Source organism: Hoplias malabaricus, chromosome 5 (assembly GCF_029633855.1).
Source record: "Hoplias malabaricus isolate fHopMal1 chromosome 5, fHopMal1.hap1, whole genome shotgun sequence".
Classification (NCBI taxonomy): domain Eukaryota; kingdom Metazoa; phylum Chordata; class Actinopteri; order Characiformes; family Erythrinidae; genus Hoplias; species Hoplias malabaricus.
This window is the reverse complement of record NC_089804.1, coordinates 10,022,083-10,046,997: the sequence shown is the minus strand read 5'-3', so window position 1 is coordinate 10,046,997 and position 24,915 is coordinate 10,022,083. Positions and strand designations below refer to the sequence as shown.

The 24,915-nt window shown below is 39.3% G+C and overlaps 1 protein-coding gene across 3 annotated transcripts; it reads left to right on the top strand.

The window, feature by feature from the left end:
* Nucleotides 1-753: 753 nt before the first annotated feature.
* Nucleotides 754-24,082, top strand: osbpl2b (oxysterol binding protein-like 2b). 3 transcript variants are annotated; one of them, XM_066672053.1, is made up of 16 exons: nucleotides 754-805; nucleotides 1,000-1,161; nucleotides 4,346-4,404; nucleotides 9,077-9,183; nucleotides 10,828-10,951; nucleotides 11,207-11,282; nucleotides 11,377-11,511; nucleotides 12,939-13,036; nucleotides 14,440-14,622; nucleotides 14,892-14,999; nucleotides 15,353-15,442; nucleotides 16,219-16,345; nucleotides 18,365-18,490; nucleotides 18,589-18,712; nucleotides 18,810-18,900; nucleotides 21,334-24,082. In XM_066672053.1, the coding sequence occupies exons 2-16, from the start codon at nucleotides 1,069-1,071 to the stop codon at nucleotides 21,434-21,436; spliced, it is 1,644 nt and encodes a 547-aa protein (XP_066528150.1). In that variant the 5' UTR covers nucleotides 754-805; nucleotides 1,000-1,068; the 3' UTR covers nucleotides 21,437-24,082. The 3 variants fall into 3 exon arrangements, with proteins under 3 accessions (XP_066528150.1, XP_066528151.1, XP_066528152.1); XM_066672054.1 differs by lacking the exons at nucleotides 754-805; nucleotides 1,000-1,161 and adding an exon at nucleotides 2,262-2,397; XM_066672055.1 differs by lacking the exons at nucleotides 754-805; nucleotides 1,000-1,161 and adding an exon at nucleotides 2,439-2,503.
* Nucleotides 24,083-24,915: the final 833 nt, after the last annotated feature.

The window sequence follows — 24,915 nt, the reverse complement described above, 5'->3', positions numbered from 1 at the left end:
CTACAACTGATTAGAGTCTGATTAGAAGAGAGAGAGAGAGAGAGAGAGAGAAAGAGAGAGAGCGAGAGAACTGCTGATTTACATGAACTACTTGATAGTTGCCATGACAATGTTTGTCCAGTCCAGCCGTTCAGCCAGGCCATTTCGGCCTTTGTTCATGGCTTACATCAGATTTCTCTCTCTCTCTCTCATTCTCTCACTCTGCCTCTGTCGCTTCCAGCTTCTGTTCCTGTCTCAAACCCTCATGCATGACTTCTTATTAGTGCAGGGGTCAGTAAAAGTCATGGTACACTGTGGCCATGCAGCAGTTTCAGGTGCTCCAAGAACAGAGAATGGTATCAGTGACTCCTGGCCTTCATTATTTATGTGAGGGATCATACACACAGGCCAAAGTTATCTGTCATTAATAATTCACCACATATTCATTACTTTGAATCACTTTGATGTTTCTTTTATAAAGTTCAAAAGAGTCAAATGAGTCATCACAGCCTATATTTCAGGAAGTAATCTGTCTGTAAGGGTGGGCTGTCTGGCACACAGTAGCATTTTAATCGTTTTAAACAGATACAATTCTCAATATCAAAGTTCTGGAGACAAAGACATTATTCAGCATTAAACATCTGCATAGAAATAAATCCAGTTAAACTAATTTTGGTGTCTTTTGGCAGCTCAGGTAAAGAACAAAGGAGGAGGACAGCATTGTTTATTCTTTCTCCCCCCACCCCCATTTTTGCTGCCAATCATGGGGTCAAATTGTCGACCTTCCAATCCGAAGCCAGCCCATCATCCTCTGATTAACACCAGAGTAAGACAAACAGACAAATGGCACGTTGGCGATGGCAGAGAGCAGTGAGAATTAACTTTTATGATGTTAGAATGAGTGAACAGGGTCTATGCCATGTTCTGAATGTGTTAATAGCTGTGCTAATAAAGAACAATCCGACACAGATAAGAGTGAACAGTTCTAATTAACACCCAGTCTCTGTGGTCCGTTAGTAGAGGTGAAGACACTCAGCCACTTGTAAATGGCTCCACGAGGGATGAGCAGGAATCTACAAATCATGAAGCATGTGCTGTAGGATGTTGTCGTACTACCTCTCGGTCAGAGCTGACTGGATGACAGGATTCAGACAATCCTTCCCCAGCATCAGATCACACAAGGTCAGCAGTTACTTCCACACAGCACCAAAAAGCATACATATAGTTAGCTCTGATATTGGACTCTGGATGATTGAACATTAGCTATGAGGATAATTAGGGTGAGCTATAACGCCAGCAGACCTCACTAGAACAGTGTAACTAAAAATAAAGACATGAGGTTTTCCAGATATATCAGCACCTTTCCAACATGAGTGATGGAGTTATATCAGCAAGGCAACAGCACTGACATCTCAGACTGCCACAATTCTATTCAAAACTAGAACTGCACTTTTTATCTAGCGTGAATTTAATTACAAAAATGCTAGACTTAAAGACTGAGACTGTGTCCCTGACATGGACTGAAATGTCATTCCAAAACTTGGAGGCTCAATATGAAAAGACACTTCCTTATGCAGTTGATTGGATAAATCTAGGGGTGTGTATAGAAATAAACTATTACAACCGATAATGAGCCAGATTTGGGCCGATGCCATGGCACTTACGCCATGCTTCTGGCTCAAACTCGCCCATGGTCAAACAATTTTGCTAGCTGGGTTGCTCTCACAGTCTGAGCTGAAGGGCATTTTAGGCTCTAATCTGGAATACAATCTCAAACCAAACACAAAGTACTTTTGTTCAGGGTCTTGGAATGTCCAGGGCCTACCCAGAATCACTGCACAAGGCAGGAACACAGCCTGGATGGGGTGCCAGTCTAATGTCCATCACAGGGCATCACATACTCACACCAATAGACATATTTGAATAGCCAAGTCAATTACTATCATGTTTTTGGACTGTGGGAGGGAACCAGAGCACCCAAAGGACTCTCACGTGTACACAGAAAGAAAACACCAAACTCCTCAATTTGGGGTTTGAACCCACAACCCCAGGTCTCTGGAGACGTTTGACAACGTGTTATAATATGCCTAACGGGTTGAGTTCCAATATGCGTAGCCTCCCTGTGCCGGCCTTTAGCACTCAGCTCGTGCGTAGACGTCTAACTGCAGATCTGCGCTCCCTCAACACTCGGAACACAAGGGCAGACAGTCGATCGGATTATGGGAACGGAGCCACAATATTTCAATGCAAATTGGTTCTCCGACGTCGCCTGACATCCGACGTCGCCTGACAGCGCGATTGGTTAGCGCTTTTCCCGTGAGTCCGCCCCTGATCTCGCGCTTCCGCCGCGGTGTCAGCTCCGCTCGTGCACTTCGCACTTGCAGCCTTCAGGACTCAACACCATCATCATCATCCCAGGTAGAGCAACTGCACCCTCCGCCAGAACCGCTCTCGCGCTGCTGCTGAACTCGTAGCGGGCATTTTGTGTGTCGGAGGGGCGCGCGCTCTGTGCTGTTTCTCCCAGGTTAGCGCCGCTAGCTCTGAGGCGTTAGTTGTTGTGCTAAAGAAGTAATTGAACTCAGTGCTGTTCGCTAGCGTCCGCTCTCTGATATTAACATCTGCTCTTGAATACAGTCCTGGAGTTCATGTCTTTCTTAATAGACTTAAGTGTGATTAAAATGAACGCTAAATGTAGTGTACAACATTATTCTTATATTAGTGCGTCCTCACAGAGTAACCTTAACTGTAAGGTGAGGCTTAAGGGGGTTTGTTATTGGAATTTGTCCCGTTCCCCCTTAAATGGTGCTGGCGGTCTCTCACCAGAATGTAAATATTGCACCGCTTAAGGTGGACAGGAAAATAAGCTACCGACAGAAAATCGGGAGGTACATGTTACTACGATGCTGGATTTATGAGTTATGAGAACATAAGCCCAGAGTAGAGGACTGTCCAGGACAATGTGCTTCGGTACGTTTGCTATTGGACAGATTTGACTTGAGGTTTAAGTTACCTGGCTAAATGAGAAATCTTGCTTTGTGGAATACTCCCTCTATTTTAATGCAGTTTAATTGACCTGAGCTCCGTCAGCGCGCTGACCGACTTTTAACAGTGAACTGCTCTACTGTTTATTATTATTAGTGAATTCGCCTGAGGAACTCAGGACCAGAGCTTCAGCACAGGGCATGTGTCATTCAGCTTTGCTGTGTGTGTCTGAGGTAGGTCTCGGGTGCTGCGTGCCTGGGGTAGGTCTCGGGTGCTGCGTGCCTGGGGTAGGTCTCGGGTGCTGCGTGCCTGGGGTAGGTCTCGGGTGCTGCGTGTCTGGGGTAGGTCTCGGGTGCTGCGTGTCTGGGGTAGGTCTCGGGTGCTGCGTGTCTGGGGTAGGTCTCGGGTGCTGCGTGCCTGGGGTAGGTCTCGGGTGCTGCGTGTCTGGGGTAGGTCTCGGGTGCTGCGTGCCTGGGGTAGGTCTCGGGTGCTGCGTGCCTGGGGTAGGTCTCGGGTGCTGCGTGCCTGGGGTAGGTCTCGGGTGCTGCGTGTCTGGGGTAGGTCTCGGGTGCTGCGTGTCTGGGGTAGGTCTCGGGTGCTGCGTGTCTGGGGTAGGTCTCGGGTGCTGCGTGTCTGGGGTAGGTCTCGGGTGCTGCGTGTCTGGGGTAGGTCTCGGGTGCTGCGTGCCTGGGGTAGGTCTCGGGTGCTGCGTGTCTGGGGTAGGTCTCGGGTGCTGCGTGCCTGGGGTAGGTCTCGGGTGCTGCGTGCCTGGGGTAGGTCTCGGGTGCTGCGTGCCTGGGGTAGGTCTCGGGTGCTGCGTGTCTGGGGTAGGTCTCGGGTGCTGCGTGTCTGGGGTAGGTCTCGGGTGCTGCGTGTCTGGGGTAGGTCTCGGGTGCTGCGTGTCTGGGGTAGGTCTCGGGTGCTGCGTGTCTGGGGTAGGTCTCGGGTGCTGCGTGTCTGGGGTCATTGTGTGCCAATGATTTTCATTCATTGGTCGTAGTATCAATATCAGGGAATGCATTTTGGAGCCTTTCTCAAATCTGAACTTTTAATTGGACCTGTTTTTACACAATTCAGATTTGCCAATGAAGCCTAATATTCACATTTAAAGAAAAACATGAAACTCATGAACACGTATGGCACAGTTGAGGCCAATTTTGTTGTAACTGTGTATATAAATGTATCTAGACTTTCTGAACATTGCTAAACAAGACACATGGGGAATACGCTTGTTCGTAGGAATATTTTATGTAATAATGTCAATTAATTTGTCATTTTTGACCTTTGACTTGACATGTGCTTTAATCAGCTGGCGGCATTAGAAAACAGAATGATGGGAGACTGGTGGTCCATTAATAAAGAGCCACTTGCTGTTTACTTACAGGTCCTACTAGCTGTACATCACTGGGCGCACCTATGTGGAGTTGGAGGCTGCTGTAGAGGGTGAGTATTGACCCGTATTCTTGAGAGGCATGATGGTTTGTCTCTACTCACGTGTATGTGTGTGTTGCCCTGATGCATACCATAGTGGTTTGTAGACATGTTCTCATAACTTTGATGTCTCATGCTCTAACTTGCTGATTCATGCTATGTCTTGTCAGGTGTGCATGAATGCGTTTAAAAGTGATGTGTGACGTCCTAGGTGCTTTTACAAATGAGAAGAAATGTGTTCCTAAAGAGAGCATTTTTCTGCACAAAATAGTTGAGAGTGCGTTATCTAACTTGACCTTTGTGCCTTTTGTAGGATGACCTATTGCTCATTTACTTGACTTTAGTGTACAGCGCGCAAAAAAAAAAAAAAGTCCATCCTTCATGCTATGAATTGCTTGGACGCTTTTCTGTTCTGCATCTGACATTTAAACCTAAGCCTAAACATTTCATTATGTTTAAAGATCCTTAAGCAAGTTTGACTGCCTTTCAAAGTGAGTCTTACCCGGTGGACTAGATTGTGTTGAATGTTGTCCAGCAGGCTATTAAAGAAGAAAGGAATGAACAGCCAATCCAGTATTTACCCTGTTCACAGGTGGTTCTGTTTTCATAATCCGCTCTTTTTAAGGCTTTATACATTCACAGACATTTAAAAAAGGGAGAAAGGTTTGTTTAATATTTTTATGCTCAAATATTTAGAGTCTTGCTTTTCATTTATGAAAAAAATTGATGAAATTCAGGCCTTCAGCTAGTGTTGCAGGTCACAGTCAGATAATTGGTGGAGACTTGCAACAGGTTTTTGTTCATTTTATCTCTCTGTTTAATTATTCATTCATGATCTTTAACCGCTGTTCCAGATTTAGGGTCGCAGGGGGTCTGGAGCCTACCTGGAATCATTGGGCGTAAAGCAGGAATACACCCTGAAGGGGGCGCCAGTCCTTCACAGGGCGACACACACACTCACACATTCACTCACACCTATGGACACTTTTGAGTCGTGTGTTTTTGGAACATGGGAGGAAACCGGAGCACCCGGAGGAAACCCATGCAGACCCAGGGAGAACACACCAAACTCCTCACAGGCAAGTCACCCGGAGTGGAACTCGAACTCACAACCTCTGGGTCCCTGGAGCTGTGTGACTGCGACACTACCTGCTGCGCCACCCTATTTGTTTAATTAAATTGACTAACATTTTTATAGTGGTGCCATAAAGAAAATAGGGAGGTAGGCAATATGATAATACCTTTCTCTGCACATCCGATTGACCAGTGTTTACAGTCCTTAAAACCTCAGACCCCAAAACCTCGGGAGACGTTTTTCTGTTGGTGAGCGGAGCAAATCCTATAGTGTGGGACAGGCATAAGGACGAGAACCTTATTAGTCAGGTTCATTTGGATCTTGGCAAAGTTTGCGAATTGTTAAATAAAGTCTTTGAGAATCATTGTGTCTTATATTTTCCCATTCATAGGTGTTTTCTTTGCATTCTTTGAAACATTCTCATGCACGCAGTTGCAGAATAGGATCACTAACTCAGCCTCAGGAACATAGACGTGAATTTGTTATTCTGCAGTTTATTTTTGGAGAACTGTAAATGTGCTTAACATTCACTTCCTTGCATTGTGTTTTTCCAAATCAAATAGCCATGTAGATGGGACAACATACGGCTTGAGCTGCTTCTTTGAGGCCTGTCTTGCGCATGGTTTGCTCTGCTCCTTCCTGCTGTGTATTTGTAGCAGTTTCATACACCAACATGGAAAGAACAGTGTTGTGTGTGAGAGAGAGTGAGAGTGTAATCCATTGTTCTTTTTGCATGATTTGTCATTAGAAGCCACCTGTCCTGTCAGGCAGTCTCTCTATTCATTATGATGCTGCCTGCAGCTTGTATTGAGGCCTCATAGACAATACAGCACCTGCTCAGTGCTATGACAGGGTTTATTTACCAATCCAGATCCAGTGTGCATGGTTGTCTTTCTCCAAAGTATTCAAATTCACTCACTGAGTCATCACAGAGTGTATCCCAATATGCATAAAGTTGTGCTTTGAATTTTTAGATTCTAAATTAATGTTTTTCCTGCTTTGTTTCCAACTGATTGGTGGTTGTTTTATGTTTTATGCTTTGGTCAAAATAACAGGGATTAAACAACACCACATATTTCATACTCTGTCTAAACCTGTGCCAAACAAACTGCTTCAGCACAAGTTCTTTTAAATGAGAGTTAGCCACTGTTTACCCTCAGGAGTGTGGTATGAGGACAAGAAATGATGGGTTATGCTTGTATTCGTTTTCTTCTTCTCTGTTCTTGTTTACATCATATTTGATCAGTAATCTTTTTTTCTATAGGCTCTTTGAATTTGATTTGATTAATTTAACATTGTCTCCTCTCACAGTTTGATAGGAGCTCAAGATACTCAAGTTATAGTCCTTATGCATTCAAAAATAACTCTGTTTTATATGGATTTAAAAAATGAAATGAACTACTATGAAAGTTAGGTGTCCCTGACACCACAATTTAACACTGTTATTCCTACATTGAGACGGTGAGCAAGGCCTTTGTACTGGTGGATCAGGCAATGAATTTTTTATATGTTTTAAGTGTAGTCTTAGTAACTGTAATATATAGTAGTTGGATGTGGTCAAACCTCAACTGGCTTTCTCCTTTTTCATGTGTGTCAAGATATTGCAGCATGTGCTCTGGTGCCACGCTCCTGTAAATGGCTGAGCTCCATAGCACAGGAAGTTGCATCATGAAAGAGCAGATGGAGTGTGTTGTGTGTGTCAACTTCTCTTAGAACATCAGTAATTTATTCTTTAATTTACTGACATTTACTCACATTTAATCGTCAATTAAGATTTACTTCTTTAGTTCAATGCCTGACAAGTCTATCAGTCTGTCAGCTGAGTTGAGTCCTCTGAACTAATTGTTAGCAGGTTTGAGATTATAGGTTGTAACACCGGTAAGGAAAAGGTAATTTTTGAAATGTTTTGATTATTTGAATTTTACACAGTGCACTAACATAACTATTAAACTTGGCTACAGTATTTGAAGCAGGGTTAAAAAAGGAACATATGTTCCTTTCACATAAAGCTCTTTTTTTAATGAACCAAACTCATTTCTGTGAAAATGAACTAGAAAAGGAACCTTCAGCAAATGACCTCAGTTCTTCTTGTGTTCATGTTGTAAGCAGATTTTAAAAAGTGGACTCAGTTTCCTTTTCTTGTTCTTTTCAGCAATAATGAGATCTCAAACACTTTCTTGTTCACACCATAGCTGTGAAACATTGAATTTTAAAATGATAGGCAGTTTTTTCAAGATGACCTTTGGTGCTGCTTTTATATATATTTTACCACACTTCATGGATGTTCAAGTCCCTTATTATTCACAATTATTTCAAGTGCATCCTCCTCTGTACTTTAAATAATCTCTACTTATGATGCCTAACTCAGTATAAATTACAACAGGATATGCCTATACGTCACTTGTATATCATGGGCACTGTTGAATCTTTCTGAGACCAAATATTGCCCTACCATATCTATTGTTGTCAAGATTGGGGTTGTCTATGGCAAGCCTCGAATCCATAAATCATAAAATAAAGCGGACAAGGGCTGCCTTGTTTTTACAATGCATGGATCAAGCAGACCACCATACAAGCCGCAAACAAATCATACTGAAACCAGCTTAGAAGATTGTCTCAGAAGGGTTTACGTGCATGTTTGTCCTTTTAGGAAAACATGACTCAAGACACTTTTTTAACATGGTCTTTTTAACAGATTTTAAACATGGTCTTGGCCTCAGTGAAATAGTTCCTTTTGTAATTAAATATTTACATAAATCAGTGATAATTGTGTCCAGCTGTTACCAGCTAAAGAGCCATTAAATTTAGCAAACAAATAGAATGATAAATCTAATATAGACTTAATAAATTATGCCTATCCTGTAGCCTGTTTGCATTAGCCTACGCTCTCCCCCTCAGGGTATGATTACTGAGATCTCAGCCTGTGTTCTCTGCTCATGTTAACTTATCAGCACATCAGCAGCAGACATAGAGGCTGTTCAGTCATGGGTGGATGTAGAGTCCAAAGTTCACTTCAGTATTGAATGTGTTCTTACATACCTGTCTGAGGGAGGAGACGTATAAAGGCTGTGTTGTGTGTAATTTTTTCACTAATTAAAATGGCTAATTGTTTTGAGACTAAAGGGAATGGAATGTTTGGTACCACAAATTGAGCATTGCCTAAAAGTGAACCAGGCATGGTTGCCAATCCAGTATGCCACAATAGAGCCCTTAGAAATTAAAGGGGTTAATATAATCTATATAATCATTGTTGTGTCCGAGCATGTAATTTTAAGTGGTGCTATGTTGTAGTGTTGTAGACAGCAAAGGCGATGCTGTATTGAAATGCCTGGATGAGCAAAATAATATACATTCACACAAACGTTCTTTTAATGTTTGACATCTACTTCTAGAATATAACATTTAACTTTAATGTATAGCTTATAGTTAGTTATGACAAGTTTAAGAAACTGTTCTTAATTGTACAGTTTCCTTGGATTTCTTGAAAGGCACTTATAATATTATTATTAATTTTGCCTTGGAAAATTACTTTTGTGTGTTTGGTGTCTTTGAAATCTGTAATATTGTATTTCTGTACATTTACCCTGAGTCTCTTATCTGTGTGTACAGTTGCAATCATCAGTCAAGCTTTGTGAGGGACCATGTTCTAGTAGCTTGTGCTGGCTACCCACACTCTACAATGAACAATGAAGACGAGTTCTTTGATGCCGTCACAGGTGAGCAAAAACCAAGCAGAGGCAGTCAATGCCTGGACCTTCCCTAATTACTTAAAACAGGTGATTAGATACAGGGAGTGGGATAAGAGTGCTTTTTGTTGCCATGTCTTTTGCTGTAAAACATAAAATAAGTAAGAAATATTATGATTGTTATTCCTTCAAGGACAGAAAATTCATGGATAGTGAATTGGTACTGAGCATGTAGAGCATTTTCCCAGAAATCTCAAAATCTATAACTGCCAGCCATGTAACCAAGGCCAGGTAACACCATTAGAACATTTGTGGTAGCCCAACAGTATCCTCAGTGGTTTGGCTCATTTGTTGCCTAACACCAGCCCATTTTTGAGTGGTGTGTTTGTTGTGGCAAACTAGTGAGGGCCAGGCTATTCAGTATCATCTTACCTTTCCTTTGCCTACAGCTTCAATAATGCATTGGAAGCAACCGGACCGACTGACAGCTCCCGTCAATGCCTCATACACAGAGGCAAAAGATAGAAAGATGATGTATGAAAAAATAAAGGGCATATCAGACAGTCATCAGCCAAAGCCATAGAAAGTTCATCAGCTCATTGTGGCAGTCAGGTGATGCTGGATGGCATGAGATTGAGATGTCCCATTTGAGTCATGCTTCCTCTACAAACCTCTTTTGCGCAGGGGTTTCAGGTTTGGCTATGCTTTTATAAACAGATTTAGGCTGGAGGTTTTGGGGACTGCAGTTTTGTTGCTGAGATACATCAGACACAAGCAGGCACCAATTAGGGCATTCTTCCTTTGGAAGAAAGGAGAGGGGAGGAGTTTGATTTGTGGTCTATGACTGATGTCTTAAATGGGTTTATTATTATTGGTGGTTTTCCAATGGGAACTTTTTAAAGGACACAGGTTATCTCTGGAGCTGTGAGAATTTAAACTGTATTTATCCAATCACAGACACAAATGATTAGATATTACATGTATTAGAACATATTCACAGAGAAAAAATGTCAAACTAATTCAAATTCTACTTTTCACAATAATTGTTTCCTAGCTTTTTTTTGGAAGTGGATTTGTTTCAGATGAGTTGTAGAGTGCTGAATGTAAAATGCATTGTTCATGCATGTTTCCAAGAGGCTACATGCAGTGAGGATTAGTTATTCTGTATGTCAATCATGGAGTCTGGGCAGGGCTTGGGAAATCTTTTGCAAAATCTCTTTTGCAAGAGATGCAATCTGAAGTCTTTCCAGTATGGGTGCAGGGCCCTTTTGTGTATGCCATTTTACAGGAGATATCAGCCATGAATGTTTGGTTTGCAGTCACAGACAAAATGAAAAATGTATTTAATCTATTTAATCAGTAAGACATAAAATGTTCAGTAGTGTTTTGACAAAAAAAACATTCATTCATTATGTAAAAAAATAAAATAATATTGAAAACGGTTTAACATGAATTGAGGATTGTTCTATAAATAAATTGAAATGTTGCCATGTTATATTTACTCCCAGTTTAGTCTGTTTACATTTTTGATCTGTTCTAAATGCTTTTGTGTGAGGGTGTGAATGACTGATATACTTGCAATATCTCTCTGTAAATGTCCTACGTTTGTAAGTGTAAAGTTCTCTGATACATCATAAGGGTAATTTTTAACTCGTGTGTGTGTGTGTTTGGCAGGCTTGGATTCGGACGAATCGTGTGAAGGCACTTCAGAGGCCAGTTTTAAAGATGCTATAGTTGACCATGGTGCTGAAAAGAAAAATGGCACCATTCCACAGGAGAATGGAATCAAGAAACGCAGGTATAGACAGATTCCTAAGCTGGATTCTTCTTTATTTATCCATCTCCCTTTATTTTTTATCTCTCTCAGTGTACAGCAGAAAGAAAAAAAACAAATGGAGGCTGAAATATTTTGGTGATCAAATCTGTATTATCAGTACTGTCATCATGTAAAATACATGTGGATTGTCACAAAGTGTACTCCAGGTTTATCTAAAGTAAAGAACAGTGTGTATGGGTGTGTGCATGCTGACTTGGGTGTGTCTCTGTTTCTCAGGTCAGCCCTTCCTGCACCCATGTTCTCCCGAAATAACTTCAGTGTATGGAGCATTCTTAAAAAATGTATAGGACTGGTAAGGATTGACAGAAATACTCTGTTGTATTCCAGTGTATTCTGTCTCACTGCTATTGTTGCTGTAACTCAGTTTGTTGTTTGTTGTGCAACAGGAACTGTCCAAAATCACCATGCCCATTGTCTTCAATGAACCACTGAGTTTCTTGCAGAGAATCACAGAATACATGGAGCACACATACCTCATCCACAAAGCCTGCGCTCAGTCTGACTCCATAGAGAGGATGCAGGTAGGATGTATATGCACAACCTCTTCTGCCTTAATGTTTTGGGTTTTTATTTCCTCAAACTTATTTACTTATTTATTTATTTTACGAAAAAAATATTTTATGCTCGTATATCAAATCTGGGTCAGGAGCACTTCCTTGTAGAACAATTATGCGTGTATTAGCGCTGGCTCTAATAGACCAAGCACTAATGTTGTTTTATTTATGTTGCTATTTGTTGACTAATTTATAATTGGGGCTTTCTTTACATCTGCAGAATACTACAATGTTTTTGACGTTTCCAAAACTCTACACATTGTTTTAAATAAAAATGTTACTATATAAAGCCAGGAGAATCAGGCACTTAAATATTGCTGCATGTATAACAATATTATAGTATAATGAACTATTAAGCTATTAAAAGTCATGACATACCCAGGTGACACCATTTTTAAAATATGAACACTGCAGCTCACCACCTGCAATTTCAGTATCCCCATTTTTTGGGGATAAACTGTAGCAAGATATGTTGGAGAAAAATTTTAAAATGGGGAAACTATACTTAAACAAATATATGGCCAAAGAAACACATTCATTTCTTTGCCTCTAGGTTAGATCATTGGCAAATATTCAGGTTAAATAGCTGTGTGTTCTCATTAACATTAAGCTGAGATATAGCATGAAAAATAAAGGATAGTCATGAATCACCATGAAATTATTACAAATATGTTATAGTAACCAATCCTGATTCTAATTCAAGGGCTGTTTCTCAATATGCATTCTTGTGTGTTCTTACGTTCTCGTGTTCTTGTTTGGCGTCATCTTCCACTGCAGATGTTGCGTTCCAATGCTCAAACACAAACGCAAAGAATGGTTTAAGTATCCGGTTATCCAGTCTGCCCAAAATAATGAGCATGCATCATTAAATGACTTGCCAACGAGAACAACCTGAAAATGCCATCGTTTACTGCTGCATCACAAATTTGCTCTTGCAAGTTGACTTCTCAAGAACTTTTTTCTGAAGAAGTCCTGGCTTTGTGTGCTTGGCATTCAGAAATAGCCAGTGATTTTATCCATGCTGCAGAAATCAGTTTTAGATTAATATGACTCTTTAGTTGACATAACTGTACACCTGTCTCATGCCAACTCTGTAAGGGTTATATCCATGTGTTATTTGGGGCAAGTATTCAATTACTCTGTATATTTAATGTTTAGAGCCTTCTGGATTTTAGATTGCTTTTTGGCAAGCTGTATATAAATGTGTGGGTTTTTTTTAAACCACAACCTACTTTAAACCTTCCTCCTCTTAAATTACCCTCTCTGTAGACAATTATATCTTTTTAGTTTTTCTGCATACACCACACAGACTAAAAAAAGTGAAATACTGAAGTATTGTGTCAGTTGCTTCTGACTTGAAATACCCACACTCTTACTCTCCCTTCCTCCCTCAGGCGGTAGCTGCCTTTGCTGTGTCTGCAGTGGCCTCTCAGTGGGATAGAACTGGAAAACCGTTCAACCCTCTCTTAGGAGAAACATATGAGCTCACACGGTAACCAAAGGACCAATTACCAGTATACCATTTGTTTTATAATAACGCAAAAATACCCACAGATTAAGTACCCTCATAGCTATCGTGTTTAGGTATACACTGCCTTCATTTAGCTTGATCTCTGTTGAGGTCACGGTCTGTGTTTAGGCTTCTGTGCTGTGGGTGAAATGAGATCTCAGATGAGATGAATTTATCTAGCCTTGGTGCTGCAGGCTCCTTAGCTCTTAGAGCAACCCACACTCTGCTGGTTTTAATGTAGAAAATAAACCCCATTTATAGAGAAGTTGGGACACATACTAAAAATAGAACTAAAATGATCATTTATAATATGATTTAAGTTTGGGAAAGAAGCAAAAGCCTGAAAATGTTCTACCAGTAACACTTCAGTAGTTTAACTGGTCATCGAGAAGTATAAAAGGAGCATCTACTAAAGGCTTAATCTTTGAAAGCAAGAATGGGTCGTTATTCACCACATTGTTCCAAGCTTCTTAAGAGAATTGTCAGTCATTTCAAAAACTATGTTTCTTAGTACAAGATTCCAATGAATGTTTTTCACCATTTTCAGTTTGCGATATCATGAAAAGATTCAGAGAGTCAGAAGAAATCTGTGCGCTACAACCAGGGGCAGAAAACACTGCTGAAAATGCATAACCATCAGGCCCTCAGATAGTATTATTGGAGAATCTTCCACTGCATCAAGAAATGCAATTAGAAATTGTATAATGCAAATAGGAAGTCGTGTAGTCATTTTAAACCAAAATGGTCTTCTCTGGGCCCAAATTCCTCTGACATGGATAGAAAGACTGTGAAAACATGCACTGTGGTCAGACGAGTCCACGTTTCAGGAAGCCTCAATGCCTTGATATATTATTTTGAAGTTTTAAGGTTTGTTTGGTTGGTTTTTGGGCGGCACGGTGGTGTAGCAGGTAGAGTCGCAGTCACACAGCTCCAGGGATCTTGAGGTTGTGGGTTCAGATCCCGATCTGGGTGACTTATCTGTGAGGAGTTGGTGTGTTCTCCCCGTTTCCGCGTGGGTTTCCTCCGGGTGCTCCAGTTTCCTCCCATAGTTCAAAAACATATGTTGGTCGGTGGATTGGCGACTCAAAAGTGTCCGTAGGTGTGAGTGTGTGTGTGTTGCCCTGTGAAGGACTGGCGCCTCCTCCAGGGTGTATTCCCTCCTTGCGCCCAATGATTCCAGGTAGGCTCTGGACCCACCACGACCCTGAACTGGATAAGGGTTACAGATAACGAATGAATGTTTTGTTTTTTTTAAATACATATTTTTAGTGTATATAGTGAAATATCTCTTCCTTCTTTTTCTTAATTTTATTCTTCTTTTGCTCTTCATTGTCCTTCTCTTTCCGTCTGTCTGTTGCTGTCTATATCTGTCTCTTTTTCCTTAGGGAGGATCAAGGTTTCAGGTTGATTTCAGAACAGGTGAGTCATCACCCACCCATCAGTGCATTCCACGCAGAGGGTCTGGCACAGGACTTCCTCTTCCATGGCTCTATATACCCCAAACTCAAGTTCTGGGGCAAGAGTGTTGAGGCAGAACCCAAAGGAACCATCACATTAGAACTCTTAAAGTGAGTAATCTGAAATCTGTTAGGTTAGTATGTGGAGTTGATCTCCTTAATTCCCTTCATATTTATTGTTGATTTTGTTAAATGCAGACAGAAAGGGCTGGGTATGTGAGAACTTGGGTGTGTGTTTGCTGAGTGTTTTGAGTGAGTCTTTTCCTGATTGACACAGGATATCAAGGTTTGATTTCAGAGGAAATGGCTTAGGGGTTGCTGGGTAACTGGCTAGTCACATGCTAACATTTGGGTTGTGTGCATGTGTTTGTTCCTTGCAGGCACAAAGAGGCGTACACATGGTCAAACCCTTTCTGCTGTGTACACAATGTCATTGTGGGTAAACTGTGGATTGAGCAATATGGAACTGTAGAGATAGTCAACCACAGGTAGGCCAGACATTTTAATTCATTGATTGAGGTTTCAGTAATATTAATAAATTAGAGACCCTTTCTTTTATTTAATTTCAAAGCAAAATTCCCACAAAATAAATGCAATATCTTATACAAATTATTTGTTTTTTGTCAAACACAAATTTTCAGATCAGGTCATCACACTGGAGTTTAACACTGCTTAGTTTCACTGTGGTTCTTTGGGTACACATTTATACTGTAACATACAAGCAATGCGCAAATCATTATCAGATAACAGTAATTAAGTGGGAATTGCATTGTAGGCATGTGTTGCATATTATGGTGTGTGTTGTAATCTCATGTTTTTCTGTGGTTGGCTGAATGAACAGTACTGGAGATAAATGTGTGCTGAACTTCAAACCCTGTGGGATGTTTGGCAGAGAACTACACAGAGTGGAGGGCTACATCCAGGACAAATGGTGAGAGCCCCTGACTGCTAACCTTTGAACTTGATTCTGAATCATGACACTATATTTATTATATACTCTAATACTATATTATATATACTCTAACTCTGAAATATATTCCTGTTATTACTACTTTCCCAAACATTTACCTGGCAACTCTATTGGCAGAGTAACTAAATGCATGTTACTGTCCCAGTGTGCTTGTCTGAAAATATTATGGCCATTTTCAGTACTTAAAGAACACTGATCTGTTATATGTTTCATTTCAAGGACAGTATCATTATCCCATTTCATTCAGAGTGTAGTGAGATATGAATAATGTTGAGATAAATTGTATAATATAATTATATTTATGTAATATTATTATATTTATTTATATAATATTATATATATTTTTTGTAACTGTTTTTTAATTATGACATTCATCAGAACTATTGTGATGCCTCCTAAGTTTCAAGAAAACCATTTTTTATAATAATATACCAGTTTATTATTATTACTTTTGACCTATCACCCATGTATAATAAGAAAATGCTTTACCAGTATTTTACTGCTTTGTATAAGAGTAACTATTAATTTTAGGCTGTAATCACAATGATATGCAATGGCCAGTCCTTTACCAGGTTCTCAGATTTGATGATGTATTTCATAAGAAGCCTGGCCCAATGTTGCAACGCTGATTCTGATATATAAGTATGTTCTATAATGAAGGCCCCTGAGATGTTTGTGTTGTATGATTTATTCATTATTTTTAACAACTTTCATTTATCTGTGTGGATGTGTGGCAGTAAGAAGAAGCGCTGTGTCATCTATGGGAAGTGGACAGAATGTATTTGGAGTGTGGATGCACAGGTGTATGAGTCCAACCGCAAGAATGATAAAAAAGGAGCAGTGGACACCAAGAAACAGAAGTCGGTATGTTCAGAAGTGCCCCAAAAAGCATTTTTTTTAACCTACATTAAACCATTAAACTCTTAATCACGATTATCTGTTATTTAACTCTATTATTAGAACATTGCAAAATGGAAAAAGTCCTCCTCCTGCCATTGAAAACCATGAAAACGGTACAGAAACTTTGGTTAAACATTTGGTTCATTTTGTTAAACGGAAGTGGCAAAGCTAATGCGTGAATTTAAGGATATGGCATTAACGTAACATAAATAAATAACATTTAAAGCCTCATGTTATAATGATGTTCTAGGATGGACCTTGCCTTCCATGTGTTTCAGCCCTGGTGTGTTTGATAAACCTGAACTGATGCTGGATAATGATGTTTGTTAGTTGGCTTAAGAATATTAATTGTGATGCCATTGATGTATCTTACAAGTATCTAGATTTGAATATACACTTGATATGCTATATGCATATTGTATGCTATATTTGCTCTTATTCTGTTAATGTCAGAGTATTGTCAAAGTCTTTTAATTATTTTCACTAATACCTTCACTAATCTTAGTTAAAGTAGTTAGGAATGTTGCTGCTTTTTTTCTGCAGTGATTTTTAGGAAGATTAAAGTTTTGAGGCTTTTGGTTTAAAAATATCTCATTTAGCAAAAGTAATCACAACGAAGTCCAGGAAGGTTTGTAATCAAAAACCTTAGCAATGTTCACTAAATCTCCTCTCTGCACACAGTGAATAAGATAAAAGTACACACTTTCTTTGTGCAAAGGTGCTTTGTTATTTTAAATGTACTTTAGGCATTAGAGGTCAATGACATAATTGGAAACTGGTCATACCAGGCGGGAATAGCAGCAGCATGTGTCACTGAGTGTGTGTAAACAGGAGTGGCTTTGATATTACACACAAAAAGGCTGCCATTGAAATCACACTGTTTTTCTTTTTAATTCTGTGAACCTTTGGAAGACAAAAAAACACTCAAATTAAAACAGCTCTCCTGACCACTTCACACCAATCAAGATGACGAGAGTGTGCTGCAATTCCAACAAAACTCACATGATATTATTTCAACTTTGGAAATTTGTCTGTGGCTAAAATCACTTGAAAAGTTATTTAGTGTAAGGCCAGCCTTAAGAGCGACTCAAACTTGAGTCAATGACTCAAGTGCCCACACGCACAAATGGCTGATGTGAGAATGTCTGCACTTAATCCATAGGTTTCTCTATTATAAAGTTGTTGAAGCTGGAATATGGAAATGTTTTATTGTCTGAGCTTTAAGCTCTGCGCTGCAGTTTTTTCAGTTAAAGCTTGTTGTTGTTGAAGCTAGAGCTTCATTTACGTAAATGTACTCGCTGACTTTTACTCAGCAAATTCAGACATTCCGATTTAAATATCATAAAAACTACTCTGAAATGTTATATAAAGTAAAAAGAATATGTTCTAACCAGTTTGTGTTCGTACCATTCCTATATATACACTTGTTTTATTTCCTTTCCCAAAAAACAAGAAAATGCTTACATTTTAACTTTAATTAATCGTGTTTAATTACAGAATGTCATTGTGACTAACAATGTGATCATGTATTGATCAAGTATAGTTTCATCCTCATGGTCTGACCTAAGCTGATGCTGGACAGAGTAGTCAAGATATATGTATTTGAATATGTGGAGACGTAAATCACTACACACAGACAAAAGGGTTGTGATATTTTGCCGTAATACCATGTGTGATACCACTATGTTTTGACACAGAGGTGATGAGGAGACTTGCTCTTTTGCAGATAGGAAGAGATATCTTATGCTACTTATGGTTATCGACAGGATATTGTGTACATTTGAATGTAAGTGGTGTTTGTCAGATAGGAACTTCAACGTTGCTACAGCATTTTGAATCATGTGGTGTGACTTTGGAAAGTGTGAAGGTTTTAAAATATGCACTGTATGGTGTAGTATGAAATTTTCAGTAATACACAAGTATTGGCTCAGAATCTTCTTATGAGAAAATGACAGGATGTTGGTGCAAATTGTGTGCATTTAGGAGGAGACAGACTTTGCAGAGAATGAGGATGCAGATGAAATGCCAGAGGTTCAGGAGACTGTAGCTGTCGTTCCTGGTAGCACTCTGCTGTGGAGAGTATCTTCTAGACCACCTAATTCAGCAGAGGTAAATACAAACTCATACACACAAGTACTGAATTGGTTGCATAGTTTTTTAATTTCGATTGTGGAAAACTGAGATTTGATTGCATTGGTTTCCCTTAGATGTATAACTTCACTAATTTTGCCATTGCACTGAATGAATTGGAGCCTGGCATGGAGGGAGTCTTGGCTCCGACAGACTGTCGCCTTCGGCCTGACATAAGAGCCATGGAGAACGGTGACATGGGTAATGTAATCTTTCAAGTGCCCTATCTTTGATTCTACAGCTCATTCTGATGTCCTTTAAAGAGGAAGCTGTTGACCTAAGATGTATCTGTGTTTAGATAAAGCCAGCGAAGAGAAAGAGAGGCTGGAAGAGAAGCAGAGAGCAGCTCGTAAGGAGAGGGCCAAGGACAGTGAGGAATGGTCTACAAGGTAAATATTGAACACTCCTTCACTATAGAGTGTCCTCCACAAATATTGATACCTGTAACAAACATGAGCAAAACAATTATTATTCTCAAATGTGTGTATTTATGCTCAAATTTGTGATCACTATTTGATTGCATCCATTAGCATAAAAGATAAAACATAATAGTAACTAAACATCTTGTGGGACTTTCAACAAAATTCTGTGACCAATTTAGCCACTCTTCATTAACTTCCATGATGATTCCATTTATAGGGCCTGTCAGTTCCTCAATTGGTTCACAATTCATATTTTGCTGAAGTAGACACCATACAGTGTTCCCTCACAGTAAATCCCATGTTTGACATGGGTCTGCAGGGCTTAATAGGACCTGTAGTCCTTGTGCATGTGGTGTTGCAGTGTCCAGCATAAACATCTTTTTTAAATGCTATGTAAAGAACGAAGCCTCTGTCAGTAGTTTTGAGGGTTGATTGATCTGAAACCAAAAAGGTCCAGCTAGTTCCTTCTTAATGGTAGCACCCATACCAGTGCTCTACTTCACTACACTGATGTCTGATTTGAAGTGCCGCCCGGTGTATTAGTAATCCAGCCAAAGGCCTGTCTCATTTGCCTGTCTCATTTGTCACTTGTCTCATTAAGACTCACTCTCATAAAACTATAAACAGTTCAGTTTTCAGGTATTTTTTGACCCAATCTTGATGCTTCAAGTTCTGAATGAGCCATGATTTTATTTCAGCCTTATTTATCTTGATTACAAATTTTAACTTATCATTATCAGTTAAATTACATTTTTCCCCTTTTTGCCTGAAGCTAATGAAGCTGCCCAATTACGCTCACTTTAGTATAAGGTGTTAATCACTTTAAACCACACCGTCCCATATTACACAAACATCCAATGAGAATTAAAGGTAACAGATTTTGGAAAATCAAAATAATGATTTCATTAGATTATTCACGTACTTAAAAGTTGTGTGCAGGAATTGCATAATTTCTTCAATCAATGAGGTTACCTTCATTTTCAGTGCAGCCGAGAATTTACAACATGGAAATTAAATGATAATTAAATGAAATTGAATCAGATCAAATTGAAATGAACAGAACTACATAAACAACTGACAATAAATTCAATCATTTGATTATTTGAGGGTGTCACGGTGGCAAAACGGGTAGTATCGCTGTCACACAGCTCCAGGCCCTGGGGTCCTGCTCCGGGTGACTGTCTGTGAAGAGTTTGATGTGTTCTCCCTGTGTCTGTGTGGGTTTCTTCTAGATGCTCTGGTTTCCTTCCACGGTCTAAAAACACACGTTGGTAGGTGGATTGGGGACTCAAGTGTCCATAGGTGTGAATGTGAGTTGGCCTGCAAAAGACATGCGCCACCTCCAGGGTATGTTCCCGCTATGCTCCCAGTGATTCCAGATATGCTCCAGACTCGCTGCAACCCTGAACTGGATAAGCGATTACAGACAATGAATGAAGAATTATTTGAAAAGTTTCAAAATAGACACACTCTTCAATCTAAACGTTTGAAAGTGAAATGACATACAGGGGAGCATGGCAGATATAAGAATAAACCAATATAAAATGTCTTGTCAAAGTTTTGGGCAACCATGAGCTGTCAAAGAGCATCTTGGGAAAGAATCCTTATGAAAGGAACACTTTTATTCCAAAGGATGTTCCCAAATACTGCAGTAGGGGTTTGATGATAATGGTCTAATTATATAATTATCTAAAATTCCCCATACGCAACACGTTTAAGATTTGGTAACTGCAGTGGATTTACATGAACGTCATACTTGGCATTCAGCAATGCTTTGGTGCCATTTGGAAAGAAGAGTTCTGATGCGTTGTCATTCTGGAAGAGATTGTTGTCACAAAGAGCTGTTTTTTTATCACTGTCCAGTCAACCATAAAAGTTGCTCACAGCTATAAAGATGATCAGTCAGAAGAACTTGGTATTGATTAACAGTGACTCTTTACTCTAATTGGACAGATAGATTTGGACAAAATCAGAACAGTACCACCCACAGCAGACGGTTGGGGTCAAGAACTCATGTCTGTACTGCTCTCTAAATGTATACCACTTTTGTTGGGAAAATGTTGAATGATGACTTTTTTCCACATTTCTGAAGACCAGTCATTTTTGCACCCTTGAATTTTGCATTCATCATTCAAGTCTTCCAATGTTCTTAATGTCAGAAACTCTGTAATAGTTATATCCCCTTGGATTATTGAATAGAAGCATACATTACTTGACCTGTAAGTAATTTATGTGTTTGCTGATCATATGTCAAACATCCAATAACCAAGGATAATATTGTCTTCTAAATATTAATAGTAAAAAACATAAATGACATCTGTGTACATTCAATCTGGACTTGCATACTTATTTTGTCACCTGTGGCTATGGCTGACCCTTCATTTTTGCGTATTTCCTCAGGTGGTTCGAGCTGGTCACGAACCCATACACAGGATCACAAGACTGGCTGTACACTGGAGGCTACTTTGATAGGAAATTCACAGACTGTCCTGATATCTACTGACAAGGGGACCACTGTTCTGGAGTGTTCCCACTTCCTGTCCTGCCCCGCACTCACAGCAACCCTCTACTGAGCATCATATCATGTTCATCTGGAAAGGATGTAGCAAAGCTAGCTGTTTTTTGATCATTGACCACTCATCCGTTCACAGTTCCATTGCTCACTATGTCACAGTGGAACATTCATTAGTAGTTTGTTTCAGAGCAATAGTGTAATCAGGAATGTGAGCACTCATTCCAATAAGATAAAAGGGGAGAAATACATAAGAATTATTTAAAATTGTTTCCCAAAATTGGGTTTTTGCTGCAGGAGCAATTCACAGCAATTCAGACCAGCGGTTTTTCCATCATTCAGACACAAGAAAAGTACAGGAGATGAGAAGAGAGACTGAGTTTTAGAGAATGGCTTAGAACTCTTGAAGCTATTACCACGTCTCTGAATTCTTGCCTTGTATTATTTTCTCCTTACTGCCACTGGACCAGCAACTGCATCTACATAGTCATTGTTTGCTTTCACTTCCCACATTCACGGTTAAGAATCACCTGCATTCTTTGCTGCTGGATCCACTCTGGCCCATGCTCAAATACTTGTTGTAATTCCACATTGGATTCCACCACTGCTCATAGAGGCAGTCCCTAATGAACTAATTTGGGTTAATTATAATAGACTAGTAATAAAGCACTCAGTTGCTATAAAGCCACACTATACTATAAGGTACAAATTACTTCTTTAGATGTCTTCAATATCAAACAAAACAAAAACCCATCAATTTTGTTGCTGCTTTATTCGTGTAGAAATATTGACATAAATTGTTTTCCTTTAGGATTGGCGACTCAAAAGTGTCCGTGGGTGTGAGTGTGAGTGTGTGTGTTGCCCTGGGAAGGACTGGCGACCCCTTCAGAGTGTATTCCCACCTTGCGCCCCATGATTCTGGGTAGTCTCGGGACCCACCGCGACCCTGAACTGGATAAGCGGTTACAGATAATGAATGAATGAATGTTTTCCTTTATTGATTCGGAGTGTGAAATTGTCTTCTAAAGATCAAATTGTTTTTTGTCCCATCCTTCAAGGTATTCCAGCATTAGAAAACTTTCCTTAAACCTGTCATGCCTTAATTACATTAACTTTGGTTTTGTTCATGCATCTGTCACATGTTGTATTTCACCACCATTTTATTATGTGGCCAGTTATTTACAACGGTAGCGTGTCCCCTGGGATATGTTCACTCTAGCACACATCTCACTTTAAACATTGTTATTGTAAAATATCACCATTCACTTCATCTTTATTGTAAATGATGAAACTTCAAAAAGACACTCACACTGTGCACTTGTAACAGCAGTCAAAAAACTATGCAAACCATTAAATAGCTCAAATCCCAATATATTAACCTGTACCAGTGTAGTAGATCGTCTGAGTAGAGATGTGCTTTATAGTTTAGTCCTGATGAAGAACCAGTGTTTGGAAAAGCAGTTTGTGACTGTAACTCTCCAGCAATGTAACATCTTAGCTACTATAATTCCTCCTCATTGCCCACATCTATCTGTAATTACGCTTACTATGATAACTGCCGTCATAAACATATGCTCTTTCCTTTAGACCACAGAACTATTTCATAATTTGTCTAAACCACATAAGCTCTAGCTACGACGTGCAGCAAATAAATGTTAGAAAGCACTCTAAGCACAGTGATGCTAGAATTTCCTTCGGTCTGAAAGATTCTGGTCATTTTTCCCCCTCAGTGCCTGAAGATGAATAACAGAAATGTGTCACTAATACTTGACCATTTTATTACGTTTGTATGTTGCTCAGTGTCATGGCTGTTTTAAGGGTTGTTAGTACACTTAGATGTCTTTTTCCTCCATGTCCCTTCTTTTGACTCACCAAATTTCACTTACAACCTTTTCTCTGTGAATAACAACATAGAGGATTCCGTGTCAGCAGATTTTCACAAGCTGTATGATGTACACATGTACAGTCCATTACACTACTTAATTGAATACGTCAATATAGTTGCCTACTCATTTAAATGTACATTTAATTATTTGAAAACTAGTGATATAAAAACTAATATACAACATTAAAGTATAGATTTTATTTGCCTTTGTGTGGATTTATTCTGTAAGTTCAGTGTTTTACAGTTACTTTTCACTGTACATTGTCTGTGTCCAAATGCCTTTTTTGTCCCAAATGTTGCACATATATTTAGAAATCACAAACACAGCTTATTATTTTGTGCAATGATTTATTTTTATAGTATTTAAATACTTTGGTGAGAAATTATTAAAACATTTTATTTTCAGTTGGGTTTAATTTTTGGACTTAATTTCCATTAAAAATTGATAAGATGCCATTGGTGGTGTGATGGAATTCTAATAGATTTTTTTAGTTTAAATCTCTTTATTCTTTTGAAATAAAATGTTTGTGGAGAAAAAGGTTTTCATTTTCCCTTTTCTTGTAAATGCCCATCTGAACATGGTGTATCTATTTTACTGTATAAAGACCTGTGTGTGGTGTTCACAGTAGGTAATGTGCAGAGTAGACTGTACTCCCTGTAACCTTCTGACTCCATTCCACTCTACTGAGATCAGAAATGATATTTGACGTGAAGAGAAAAGGGTGGTTAAATGTAAAGGTATTTTAAGTAATGTACAATGTTCAAATCTTCAGTAGTACATTTTTTTCAGTGGTACTTTAATTGTATTATTCTGAAGAACCTTTATTAAGGAGTCCTTAAGTGTAGACTCACAGGCTTGCTTATTACAATTTTTAATTTTGACACTTCAGGACATTCGTTGCTAAATATTTTGTAAATAGAAATATAACATTTAGGTCGTGTACAGAATTATTGCACTATAACCGTGACAAATAAAAATAACGATATAACAAATATCCTTGAAGTAAATCGTTTCCAGATAACTGAGTAATTGATGCTGTCTGTTGATTCAAATTCATATAACACTGGATAGCGCTAAACTCTGTTTCTATTTCTCGGAGAAGACGAAGTAGACGGATACAGACGGTGAAGTTTAGCTCCGCCCACTCCCTTAGTTAGGACTCTGTTCACTACAGTGCGGCCAATAAAAGACCTGAGAGCATCTGCGGTCCAATCAGAATTACTCAGGGGCTTTTGGGATTATTCATGTGTTATATATATATATATAAAGGAAGTCTGTGTGTCCCCACTTACGGGCTAATGTCCGACTCGTGAAAGTTCATGTAAAAATGAATCTCCTGATGTAAAGTTAAAGAGAGTGGAGTCCTCTTCACCACAAGTTTGTTGGTACAAGTGTAATGTACTTTGTTTTAAACTCTTCTTACTGTGTTATAGCTCACATTAAGAGAACACTTTAACACTTAACCAGAGACGTTAACATAAAAACTTAATGACTTAACATAAAGGGTTTTAAGACAGAAACAAGCACCACGATATTCAAAATGCACTTTAAAAAACAATATTTCACATCGAGATCCTCCCCCGT